We start from the raw sequence: 12949 nt of genomic DNA, 5'->3' as shown, positions 1-12949 counted from the left end.
AAAAAAGAACAGCGGATAATATATGGAATAAAGAAACACGTTTAATACTTATTGCCAACTAACAAGAAACACAAGATTAGAACACTTCTCTGTCATGAGCAGGTTTTTTCTGGTAAGGACCACTTGGATTAAACAAAAGCTTCCGGTAAAGCAGGATACCATCCGCAAGGCAGCACACTGCTGTGATAAGTCCAAACACCTGGAACAAAGACAATGTCTCATTGACTTCTGTCATTCACACCCGTTTTAAGTGGTCTGCCCAAGGAATTCCCCTTTTGATAGGGTGCTGAGATTGCTCCCTGCTGCTGCCCTCGAAATTAAAATTGGAAAAGGCTTTACCAAGTTTTCCTGCCTACAGAAAGGAAAAAGATAATTTAAGTGAACAGAAATACTAGTGAAGTTGTTTGTACTGGAAATTGAACCCAGTGGCACTTTACCACTGAGCTATAACCCTGGACCTTTTAATTTTTTACTTTGAGACAGATTCTTGCTCAGTTGCCAAGGCTGAATTAAAGTTTGGGATATTCCTGCTTGAGTCTCAGGAGCTGTTGGGCTTACAGCCGGGCACTACCACACCCGACTTGTCTTTCTGCCAACTTGCTCCTGTATGTATTCCTTTCAACCCTACAGATTATATTTAGTTATCGATCAACATTTCTATCCCAAGTGTTCAATTATTTGACTTTTCTATTGCCAAACCACTGCAGAAAGTGTCAAAGCTAATACCAGCTCAAGATTAAATCATGGGAACTACAACTGTGATTAAAAAAAAAAAAATTGGAGAACTGGAGTGATGATTCAGTGAACTCCCAATGGCTGGGCTACAACTGCTTAAGGGGCAAGATTCTAAACAGGCTTTAAGAAAATAAAGTTGAGCCAGGAGTAGTGGTGCACACCTATAATCATAAGAGATTTGGGAGGCTGAGGCAGGAGGATTGAAAGTTTGAGACCATCCTCAGCAATTTAGTGAGACTTTTGGCAACTTAGTGAGACCCTGTTTCAAAATAAAAAAGGAATGGGGATGTAGTTCAGGGGTAAAGTGCCCCTGGGGTACTCAGTACCAAAAAAAAAAAAAAAAGAAAGAAAGAAAGAAAGAAAGAAAATTGAGGTAAAGGGACCAATAGAACAGGAGGTGGCCTTTAGGTACTCTGATGGCTATTTGAGAGCTAGCACCTGGGATGGAGGAGGGAGATGTTATTGTCTCTATACCACTAGGTCAGCTTTGTTCAGCCACCAGGAAATTTGATTTTCCTGCTCCTGCAGTCTCCTTTTCCACCTAGTCTCAAGCCACTGCCTCCTAGGTCCTGACCACACTAAGTACCTGCTGCCAATCCTTTTATGACTTTGGCATTTATACACATTGCTGATTCTTCCCTCTGGAAACTTTCCCCTTTTCTTCTCCTCATTGTAGGTAAACTGCAATTCCACTGCCAGGGGGAAGCAGTTTTTTCTTCTGTCTATGCCCAGAATTACTGTCAACTGCTTTTATGCAGCTATGTGCATGTCTATCTCCTGGGTAAGGCTTTGAGCAACTTGAGGACAGACAGGGCTCATACTCTAGCCCAGTACCGTCCAAAAGGGCTATGTGAGTCATCAATATAATCCACATAATTAAGATTTTCCAAGAGCCACATTAAAAAAGTAAACAAGTAAAATTGACTTTATTGCCATATTTTATTTAGCTCAATATATCTAAAATGTTATCTAACATAGTGTTACTATGATCAAATTATTAATGAAGTATTATTTTGGGGGCAGGCTAGTAAGTCTTTGAAAGTCAGTGTGTATTTGATACTTACATCTTATCTCAATCCAGACTAGCCACATTTCCAGTACTGAGTAGCTACATTTGGCTAGTGATTATTGTATGGGTAGCATAGCCCTCTACTGTGTCAGCACTTAAGGGATGAATGAACAAATGAACAAGTAGATAGACGAATGAATGTAAGTCCTATGCCTGGGCTGTTTTTCTTCATATTAGAGAGGGATAAGAAGATTATCTTAAAAAGCAATTAGGGGAAACTGCTGTTATTGTGTTGCCTCATTTCTAGCATTTCTGGTCCCTCCAGAAGTTGCTTAGGCCAGAGGGAGGTGAAAACCATGGGTTCTGAAATATATGGCTGTCTAAGAGGGGTCCATTCTTCTAAGTGGTCCATACTGTGAAAGAACAAGGAAGCAGGAGAGAAGAACTTGGTAATTCAATTCTCCAGATTAGAACTTAGAAATCAAATGATTTGGAACCCCAGAAGAATCTCAGATGGAAGTATAATTTCTTGACTCTTTTATTTTGGTTGTTTTCTAGGGTAAAGTCAGATTAAATTGATTTATTTTTCTTCAAGTGGTGTTAAAGTTAACCTTTAATTGCAAGCCTTCCTACCACATCCTTTGTCATAAGGATATCTATTATAGTCCACCTGAAAAAGTATCTCACCTTAACAAGTGATATGTATCTTTTTCTTTAAAAAATGTGAGCTACGAAACCTGTTTTTCTTTTTTTAAATTTATTTCTATTAGGTATATATGACAGCAGAATGCATTTTGACTCATTGTATACCTCATCATGTTTTTCTTTTGCTTGGTATCAGGTTTCTCATGGCTAAGTATTGAAACTGACTCTATCAGCTTTTTTCAGTCTGATATAGCCCTTTATACCAATAAGGACTGTGTAGGAACCTCATATATCTTCATGTTAAAAGAATCGGGGCATGTATTCATTCATACAGAATATCAAGCCAGTAGGCACCGTATATTGGCTTATGAACCCAAAGGATATATTGCAGTTTTCTGTACTTCTGGTTTTCAAATAACTAGGAAGACCTCTACTTACCCCTCCAAAGATTGTCCATGTTGTGGTTTCTGGTATCAGTGCCAAAACAGATACGATGACCATGAATAATGTTGTTACTATCGAGTTGATAATATCCTAAAAACACAGAGTAGGATACAGACAGCTTTACAAAAGGACCACCAAAGTATAGGAGTGTAGCTCAATGTAGAGGCCTTGCTTAACAGGTGCAAGACTTTGTGTGGTGTGACACCCAGCACAACAAAAAGAGAGAGATAGAGAGATAGAGAGAGAGAGAGAGAGAGAGAGAGACAGAATAGTCCATCAAGAAACAACAAAGGATCAGCTCCTTAAAAAATTCGAAAATTATATTTTATTAAATTTTTTAGCATATATCTTTCAGGAAGCCAAAGTGCTACAGTAAAGGACACCTACATAGTATTTGGTCTACAATGACACCTAGTGGTTCTCTTTACCTGTAATACATCAAACATTTAACTACTTTAGCATTTATTTCTTTTTGACATAACATAAATGTCACTGGAAGCAGAACTCATCTGGAGAGTATGAGATGTATTATATATTTTAGGGTAGAATGGGTAGATACTCTGAGAAGTTGTAATGCTCATTTTTAATAATGTAAGAAGATATGTGGAGTAGTCTACATTGTATATCAAACAACTCTGTTATAAAATGAAACTAATAAAACTAAAGACAGCAAATAAGTACTTAAGAGAAAGTTGTAATTTTCAAGATGAATCCCATATACATCTGTATACAATGGCTGGCCAACAATATTGCCTTATATAGCTCACTCATTTAATAAATTTAATAAATTCTCCACACAAAGCACTTTTCACTCTTAACTTTGTTTTAAGAAGTGCAATTTAGCCGGCATGATGGCTAAATTTCCCTGGCCACTCCTCACCACCTAGTTTTACCTTCAGCTCCCTCCACACTCTCTCTCTAGGCCGCCTGGCCAGGCTAAGCTGAGTTACCATCAGCAGTTGATGACTTCCAAACCCCAGCTGCAGCTCCTCCCTCTAAGCTTCAGACCTGTAGTGAACATTGCCATTTAAATTTCCCATAAACAACTTAAACAACATTTCTGCACCCAAACTCGTTGCATACAGCTCTCTCCACCCTTCCTTAAGCCCATTCTTCCTCTCAATATCTTCTCCAGGTAGATATTTAAACAACAGGAATTCTACCTCGTTCCCCTGTCCTATCAATCCTACCTCATTAACCCATCTTTCCTTTCTAGGTATAGTCGTAACTTTAGTTCATGCCTTTATCATTTTCATGCCTAGATTATGACAGACTTTTAAATGGTCTTTGAGAACTTCCTCTAGTTTTTTTTTTATTTTTCTCTTCAAGCCATTATAGACACTGATGGCAGTGTCTATGATGGTAACCTGTAAACTTGTCATATTCCTCTATTTAAAAATCTTGAAAAGCTCCCATCAGCCTTTTGGTTAAAGCCCAGGGCACAGAAGCCCTTGCATGCTCTGACTCCCTACTGCCTCAAGCCTCCCCCTCTGCCCGCTTTCTTGATCACAACTTGATACTCCAGCCATTCAGAGCTGCCTGCAGGTCCTGGAGGGCCATGCTCTTTTTCCACCCAGACCCTTGAGTATGTTACTGCTTCTGAGGAAGCCCCTTTCTCTTCCGGCACTCTGCTGCTAACCACTTTGGCTCAGGAAATCTTTCCTCATGAGCCTGTTGTGATTATCTCCTTTTCTGGCTGGATGCTTCCACACCATCCTGTATGTCGACCAAGCCCTGAGTCACTGAGTTCTCATCTATCTTGCTTTCTGACTACATTGAAAGTTTTTCAAGTGCAAGATTTGTGTTTTGTTTTATTAGAGAACAGATTTAAATGGGATTAGCAGATGCTTATCATTTGTTGAATAAATAATTTCATTAGATCAAGATCAGAGAAAAAGTTGGGAAGCATAATGCAGCAGTCGCTTAACTACTATATAGCATTCATTCTTTTTTCTTTTTCTTTTTTTTTTTTTTTTTTGGTACTGAGGATTGAACCCAGGGGTGCTCAACCACTGAGCCACATCCCCAGCCCTGTTTTATATTTCGTTTAGAGACAGGGTCTCACTGAGTAAGTGCCTTGCTAAATTGCTGAGGCTGGCTTTGAACATGACTCAGCCTCTGGAGTAACTGGGATTATAGGCATGTGCCACTGTGCCCGGCTCATATAGCACTATTTCTAAGTGATTACAACATTGGCAAGGTTTGATCCTAAGACTTTGAGACTACTAAGCTACTCTTTCAGTGTATTCTGTTAAATTTGGGGCTCCAATTTTATTACTGAAACATGTAAGAAGCTCCAGAAAATTATTGCATTTGGAGAAAAATACTAAAATGTGTCAGTCTTATTAACTCTGGAGAAGCAGAGTAAGAAGACTAACTATATGACTTTTAAGCAAATGTGGACCAGTGTTCCTTATCTCCTTGAGAAATCCTTAGACAATCTAGCTTACTTCTTTCTGCTTCTGAGGGTCATCTGAGAAAAGACTTGTAATCTCTTTTCCTAGACCTCCCTCCAATCAGGTTCAGCTCAGAAGTATAGATCAAGTGGGAGGGGTTATGAAGAGCCTATCTATTTCCCTGCTTTCCCTGTTTGGGACTTCTTTAGCTTGTGATTAGCCTGAGATTCTCATCATTAGCCTTCAAAGGTGGTCCCAAAAGCTACCCTTTATAGTCAGAGAATAACTCTAACGTCCTCTCTCCTCAATAGGAGTTACCAGCTTGGATATAAGCACGCTGGAATCCAAGAGGCCAAGACAAGTACAGCAGAGAAAGATATGGCAGCTACCTGTCCAGCCAAAGATGGGAAGGGCATTAAAGATTATAGATATTTTCAAATCCCATGGACATTTTCAAGCAAGTTAACACTGTATTTTATTTTTCTTACCCAAACAGTTTGATTTTTCATTTAGTGACCAGGGATGAACAAGGATAGATATTAGGTACCTGCTGTCATCTCTATCCCCCAATTTTGAGGCCATATCAACATGCAGTTAAAAGGGAAGTAAAGATTTAAAATGCTGTATAATTTTATAAACATGAACCTAAACTTAAATTTCTTTAGAAGACCCAAATTTGAGTGAATTCTCTTAAAAGAAAGGCCAGCCACATCTACTAGTAGGTGGAACACAGAGGAGAATTTATATTCTGTGGCAGCCCAGGATCCCCTGGAGACCCTCCCCCAAGGACAGTACAGAGCACATGAGCAGCAGGTAGAGTTCCTTTTTCTTGAGTCTATCTGAGACCATCTTAAAGGTGTAAGAGAAAAAAGCAACAGAGTTTACTAAAATATGTCACAGTGGCAGGAAAAAGTAATTAAATCTTAAGGATGAAACTGAACACTTACAAGCAAAGGCCAAAATAACCATTTCATCATTCGATCAAGTCTAAATATATATAAAATTATGAAAAATAAAATAACAGTGACTTCAAATCCAGTGATGACAATGTATGGTTCAGGGGCTTGTGCGATGATAAAAAAGGTCATCGATGTCGCAGTTACTACCTAGGAGGAAAACAAACAAACAAACCATGCTTTACTCAATGATTTTTGAATACAGTTTAAGCCGTAAAAGTGATCATTTCTACAATGATCAAATAAATAGGTTTCTGTCATATACACATACATATAAGAGCATGACTAAAATGTATGAATACAGAAACTCTTTGTGTTTTAGAGGATTAGGGGTGGCTCTCTTATTTTAAGTAATTACTCCACTTACCTTTTTTTTTTTTTGCAGTACTGAGGATTGCACCCAGGGGCTCTTTACCACTGAACTACACCCTCAAGTCCTTTTTTTTCAATTTTGAGATGAGGTCTCGCTAAGTTGCTGAGGGTGGATTTAAACTTACCATCCTTCTGCCTCAGTGTCTTAAGTCACTGAGATCGTAGGCATGCACCTTGGTGCCTGGCTTCACTTGTCCTTCTGGTACTACAGTTTCCCACATCTGTTTTCTTCATCTTTTCCCACCATATAGCTTCTTTCCCTCTCATACTTTTAATTTGCCCTCCTCTTCTAGCTCCTTTCCTTGATATCCTAATAAATTTAAGTTGTTTTCCTAAAATAAACACACACACACACACCCTTTCCTTTCATTTTGTTCCTTATAGAAATCCCGGTTCTGTTTTCTACATCTTGTTTTGCTTCTCAAAAATGTCTGTATACTGGCTCTATAATTCCTTAGTATTCACTCATCATTTCTTAACTGTTGGCAATCTGGAATCTTCTTAAAACTTTATTTATTTATTTTTATATAACAGAGGAATGCATTACAACTCTTATTACATATATAGAGCTCAATTTTTCATCTCTGGTTGTGTACATAGTATACTCACACCAATTCATGTCCTCATACATGTACTTAGGATAATAATGATCATCATTTTCCACCATAATTAATTACCCTATGCCTCCTCCCTTCTCCTCCAGCCCTCTGCCCTATCTAGAGTTCGTCTATTCCTCCCATGCTCCCCCTCCCTATCCCACCATGAATCAGCTTCCTCATATCAAAGAAAACATTCGGCATTTGGGTTTTTGGGATTGGCTAATTTCACTTAGCATTATCTTATCTAACTCCATCCATTTACCTGCAAATACCATGATTTTATTCTCTTTTATTGCTGAGTAATAACTTAAGTGGAATGTTAACATGAAAAAATACCAATGGGGATTAAAACGTGTTGTCAGAGAAAAAAACATTTTGATATTTGATGGCTGTACTACTAAAGTACATTTTTACATGATTTCTCTCACTAAACACAATGCCAACAGAATTAAGGACATTTTAAGTGTGGGGAAAAAACACCCCTGAAGATAATTAATCTAATTCAATTTTTTTTTCATTTCCAAAGGAAGATGGAGAATATGTCAATATTAGGTGAATTATTAAAGGAAAAGAATTGGTGAGTTCCAGGGAGTTCTATCAATGCCATGAGGTTCTTAGGAAATAGAGCTCTATCTAAAGTCTCTTTGTGTTCTTGGAAGTGGTTTAGTCAAGAGTCTTCCCTGGCTAGATGTTTATAATACCTTCCAGATGGTACCATTTTACATATTCTTTTTAACTTTAAGTCTACATAGGCTACTTATTCATAATTCTTTCAATTACTTTATTAGTGCCAAAGTATCTTTGAATTTCTAAATTGGTTAGTTTGACTACCAATAACTAAATTACTAAATTACTTCACTCTTTATAATGACTTTTAGCAATGTGTCATCTCAAATGAATTCATGGATCATAAAAATCAAGGTCAAGCCTGGTGTTGTGGTACATGCCTCTGATCCTAGTGACTGGGGAGGCTGAGTCAGGAGAAGTTTGAGGCCAGCCTGAGCAACTCAGCGAGACCCTAATTTCAAAAAAATAAAGGGGGCAAGGGATGTAGCTCACTGGTAGAGAGCTCCTGGTTTCAATCCCTAATACTGTTAAGTATATAAATAAAAAATTAAATAAAATCAAGGCTCATTTTTTTCAGTCCCCATCCTCTGTGGCCTTATTGTATGTATCATGGTTATTGGCACTGGTAATATCCCACTTCCATACAATTTCCATGATTTCTGTCTCACTAGGTTCTCCCTTGATGCACTTTCCTAAACTTGTGGCCTTTGTTTCCAATTACCTTTTAAATACCCTGTTCACATCTCAAACATCTAGAGGAGAGGCAAAAATGAGTTCAATTTTGGTGAATTCAAGATTCCTGTAAATCTCTTCAGTATTCTATGGAGACTGACTTTGTTATCACTGATTTCAAAAGTACTAAATTTAATACATGCTTTTTCTCTTTCTTTTGTGTTACTCAGGATGGAATCCAGGGCCTATTTCTCTGTTCATCTGGCTCCTAGGTCACTTTCCCTTGTTCTTGTGCCTCCTGCACCTGTTCTCTCTTGGTGGGCTCCTCCAATTTTACCCACCTCTTTAAAATGCTGGCATTCCTCTGGATTTGGCCCACATCCCACTCTGTGAAATCTAAGTCTCTGTTCTTGTTCGAAAGCCCACAATTCACACTTAGACATTCAGAAACCCTAACCAGATTTACAGGAATCTTGGATTCACCAAAACTGAACTCATTTTTGCCTCTCCTCTATTCCTCACCTCAGTTGGTGGTACTACCATCTACTTCATTATCCAAGCCAAAAGACCTAAGATCCTGCTCCTACTCCTGACAACTGAGTTGACTTCATGCCTAAGCCTGTTTGTCACTCTCTGCTCTTCATCCCTACAACTACTGCTCTTCAGCATCCTTTCCTGGAACTACCAAAGATGCTACAGTACAATTTCTAAAATGCAAATGTGTATGCATTTCCTCACCTACTTAAAATCCTTCAACATGGTCTTTAGACAGAGCCTCCCTCTCATCGTGTTTTCAAGGTCTTCTGTGATTTAGCTCCTGTCTACTTCTCTAGCAGACTTGTCTTACAACTTATCCACAAGATAATTCCAAAGTTTACTTCTTGGTCCTCATTTTACTTGAATTAATATCAGTATTTGATGCAGCTGATCACGCCCTCCTGAGAGTGTGTTCACTTATCTTCCAAGTCATTATACTCTTGTTTTCTCCTACTCCTGCCCTCCCCCCACTGCTCCCTCTAGTTCTTCTTTGCTAGTTTCTTCTCTCCTCCCCAACCTCTGAATATTGGAATGTTCCAGGGCTCAACCCACAGTCCTCTTTTCTGCTCTACCTATACTGCTCTTTTGATTTACTCATTAGTCTTGTTGCTTTAAATACTTTTATTTCTGAAGCCTGACCTCTCTACGAAAATCCAGTCTTGTTTATTCCAACTCCCTATTCAATATTTCCACGTGGATGTCCAATAGGTATCTCTAATTTAACACTGAAATTGAACTTCTAGTCTTCCTCTCACATATGATTCACCCATGAGGCTTTCTGATCTCAGCAGATGACAACTGAATCTTTCTACTTGCTTAGGCAGAAAACTTTGGTGTTATCTTGGATTCCTCTCTTTATCCTACTCTGTGTCTAGTTCATCAGCAAATCTTGTAGGTACTACTTTTAAAATCCATATTGAGTATCTCTAATCTGAAAATCTAAAATGCTCCAAAATCCAAACCTTTTTGAGTTGCTAATTTAAGTAGAAAATTCCACAACTGATCTCTGAAGGAGTGCACAGACTTGTTTTCATGCACAAAATTTTTAAAATTATTATACAAAATTATCTTCAGGCTATGTACATAAGGTACACGAAACACAAATGAATTTTGTCTTGGGTCCCTTCTCCGAGATATCTCATTACATATGAATAATATGAAAGTATGAAACTCTTCTAGTCCTGAGCATTTTGGATAAAGGATACTCAACTTGTATATTTCAAATGTGACTACTTTTTTTTTTTCTTTTTGTACTGGGGATTAAACCCAGAGGTGCTTAACTACTGAACCCTTTTTAAAATATTTTTTTATTTTGAGACAGGGTCTCGCTGAGTTGCTTAGAGCCTCTCTAAGTTGCTGAGACTGGCTTTGAACTCTCAATCCTCCTGCCTCAGCCTCTTGAATTGCTGGGATTACAGGTGTGTGCCACCTTACCCAACTCAAATGTGACAACTTCTTATTACTTACTTGGCTACCACCAGCCACCAAGTAGCATCATCTCTTGTGCAGAATACCACAACAGCTTTAAATGGCCTTTTGGGTTCTACCTTTACCCTCCAGCAACCCCCCCCACCCCGTCTCTTCCCATCAAACTATTTATTGTTAGTATATTTGAAAAAAATATAATGAGTCAAATTATATACTCCTTTACTCAAAACCTTCTCATCTCCACTGTGTTCCTCTCACTCCACTCAAGGTACACTTGTTACCTTGCTCAATATCGACCCCTTAGGTACATTTCTGCCATAGAACAGGACCATTATTGGATTTTCCTCCGACTTAAACACTCTTCTCCACATAACTCCCTCAACTCTCTGATGTCATCTCAACAAGGACTAACTTATTATGGCAAACTTCCTTTTCAAACTTCCTTCCCCTCCACCCACTTCTGTATCCTCCCTTACCCAGTTTTATTTTCTCTTATTCCATAGCACTTATCACTTCCTAGAATATCACATGATTAATTTATTGTGTTTGTCTCTCTGGCTCTCCTACCCCAATATGTAAACTCCATGAAGATAGGGATCTTTTACTTTGTTCACTGAAACCTCTCAAGGGCCAGGAGCAGTGCCTGACAGATGTTATACATTCAATAAATATCCATTGAATGAATAAATAAAGCAACATTCAAAACTTCTCATAATTTGCTGTATAAATCATATTTTTTTTCTCCATGCCTTGGTGGCTCTCTCTTAGACCCCACCCTAATTTGCTTTATAAAAGTTTCCTAATACTTCTCTTTATTTCCTTAGTTAGATGCCTTACCTTTGTTCCCTATCTCTACCTTATCTCCTGTTATGTAGTTATTTGCTTCTGTATCTGTCTCTTTGACTAAATTGAAGAATCCTAAAAGTCAGGGACTTGTCTTGGTACATTTTTGTTGTCCCTGGTATTAGCCCAGAACTTGGAATACACTAAATATTCAGATTGTTTGCTTAAGGAAATAATGTCAAAAACTAAACTTTTCTCATGAAACTTGTTCCTTTTTCAGTGTTCTAGAGCTTTTGGTACCTAGCCAACACTCCAGATCTTCAGGTCACTTTTCACCTGATTATTTATTCCTAACCAAAGGTCTCCCTCCCCCCAACCTGTCTCCCTTCCCCCCCCACCTCTCTCCCTCTCCCTCCTTTAAAAAACAAACAAACAAAAACTCCAGTGTAGGTTCCTGAACTTCTCATATGCATCCTAATTTGTATTATAATATAGGTTTTTCTCAGAATTTCAGACTTTTGGTGTGGGAAGGATCTTATATTCAATTTGTTCTATTCACTTACCTGAAGTCTGAATCTTTACAACATCCTTCCCAAGTGCTCCTCTGTGCATATTATCTTTGTTGCCCCGGAATGGAGTGTTTCCCAAGTGGCCATTTAACTTTGGGACCTTTTGCCAATATAAAATTCTTTCCTATGTGAACTATTTCAGCCTCCTCTCCCATGTTAACTCTTAAAAATTTAAAACAATATATTTTTTTTTCATTTTCCTTGAGTTTTTCTAGAATTCCTTCAACTAAGATTGTTTCCACTTCTCTAACTAGCCCAGCCACTCCCCTCCAAATGATAATTAATTTCCTCTAAACCACTGTCCAGAACTGTCTGCAATGCTCCTGGTAAGTATGAAGCCTTAAAAATAGGCAAGTTCCGTCTTTGTCCTTGCTCTGGACAGTATCAGCCTTGAGCTTCATCACATCAAATGTTTGACTTACAGTAAGTAACCTTAGCATCTAACAAACCCTCAAGATCGTTCTGATCTTGTTGGCTTCTGAGTGATACAGCTATGACTGAATCCCCTGGTCACCTGATCTGCAGGCTTGGGGGTCCAAGTGTAGGCCATTGAGGTGGGTCTGTGGACTTTGTTTAATGACTGTATCCCCAACCCTCTCGGGAGAGGGCAGAGCTCTATGACTCCTTCCCCCTAGAGGGCAGAGCAAAATGCCTTACTTGTTGGGAAACCTTAATAAAAACAAAGTTGACGGAACCAATGTGGCGTTGTTCCGCTGTAAACTTCATGACCATTCTTCCGGGCCCTTGAGCACCCTTGCTGTCTGACTCACTTCGCCCCGCGCCCTGTCCCCAGCCTTGTCCCTCACCAGCCTCAGCATCTTCACGTGGCCTTTCACACTGCAGCAAAAGGGGCGATGTCTTGGTTTCAATTGCATGGCGGTCTCCATTGAGCCAGCGGACTTGACAGCTGCACTTCTCCGATCCTTCTCCGCAGCACCCGACCCCGCCAAGCTTCGCGCAGAGGATCTCAACGGCCGCCGCCCCTCTGGGCTTCCCTCCCTCGCGCGCGTGCGCAGCAACCCCGCCCCCCCCCCCCCCCCGCACTCGTGCGCCTGCGCTCCACGGGAGCCTTGCGATCCGCTTGGTGGACCTGGCCCAAAAGCCAACCTAGGAGTGCAACAAAGTGGTTCCGCCTCCTGTTAGCCCGCTTCGCCCTGCCTGGTACTTAGGACCATAACTCTCCCCAGGAGCTTCCCAGTAGGCCGGCGCTGGCAGGGTTGGGGTAGGGGAAGACAGG

At 39.6% G+C, this 12949-nt stretch overlaps 1 protein-coding gene across 1 annotated transcript; it reads right to left on the bottom strand.

Annotated features, from left to right (window-relative positions):
- Window positions 1-23: 23 nt before the first annotated feature.
- On the bottom strand, window positions 24-12706 carry LOC143383654 (chemokine-like factor). The gene is made up of 4 exons (XM_076838462.1): window positions 12519-12706; window positions 6177-6335; window positions 2828-2923; window positions 24-199 (listed from the first exon to the last, which is right to left on the bottom strand). The coding sequence occupies exons 1-4, from the start codon at window positions 12597-12599 to the stop codon at window positions 77-79; spliced, it is 459 nt and encodes a 152-aa protein (XP_076694577.1). The 5' UTR covers window positions 12600-12706; the 3' UTR covers window positions 24-76.
- Window positions 12707-12949: the final 243 nt, after the last annotated feature.

This window comes from Callospermophilus lateralis, chromosome 18 (assembly GCF_048772815.1).
Source record: "Callospermophilus lateralis isolate mCalLat2 chromosome 18, mCalLat2.hap1, whole genome shotgun sequence".
Lineage (NCBI taxonomy): Eukaryota > Metazoa > Chordata > Mammalia > Rodentia > Sciuridae > Callospermophilus > Callospermophilus lateralis.
The sequence above is the reverse complement of the archived record's forward strand: the minus strand, read 5'-3'. Positions and strand labels throughout refer to the sequence as shown.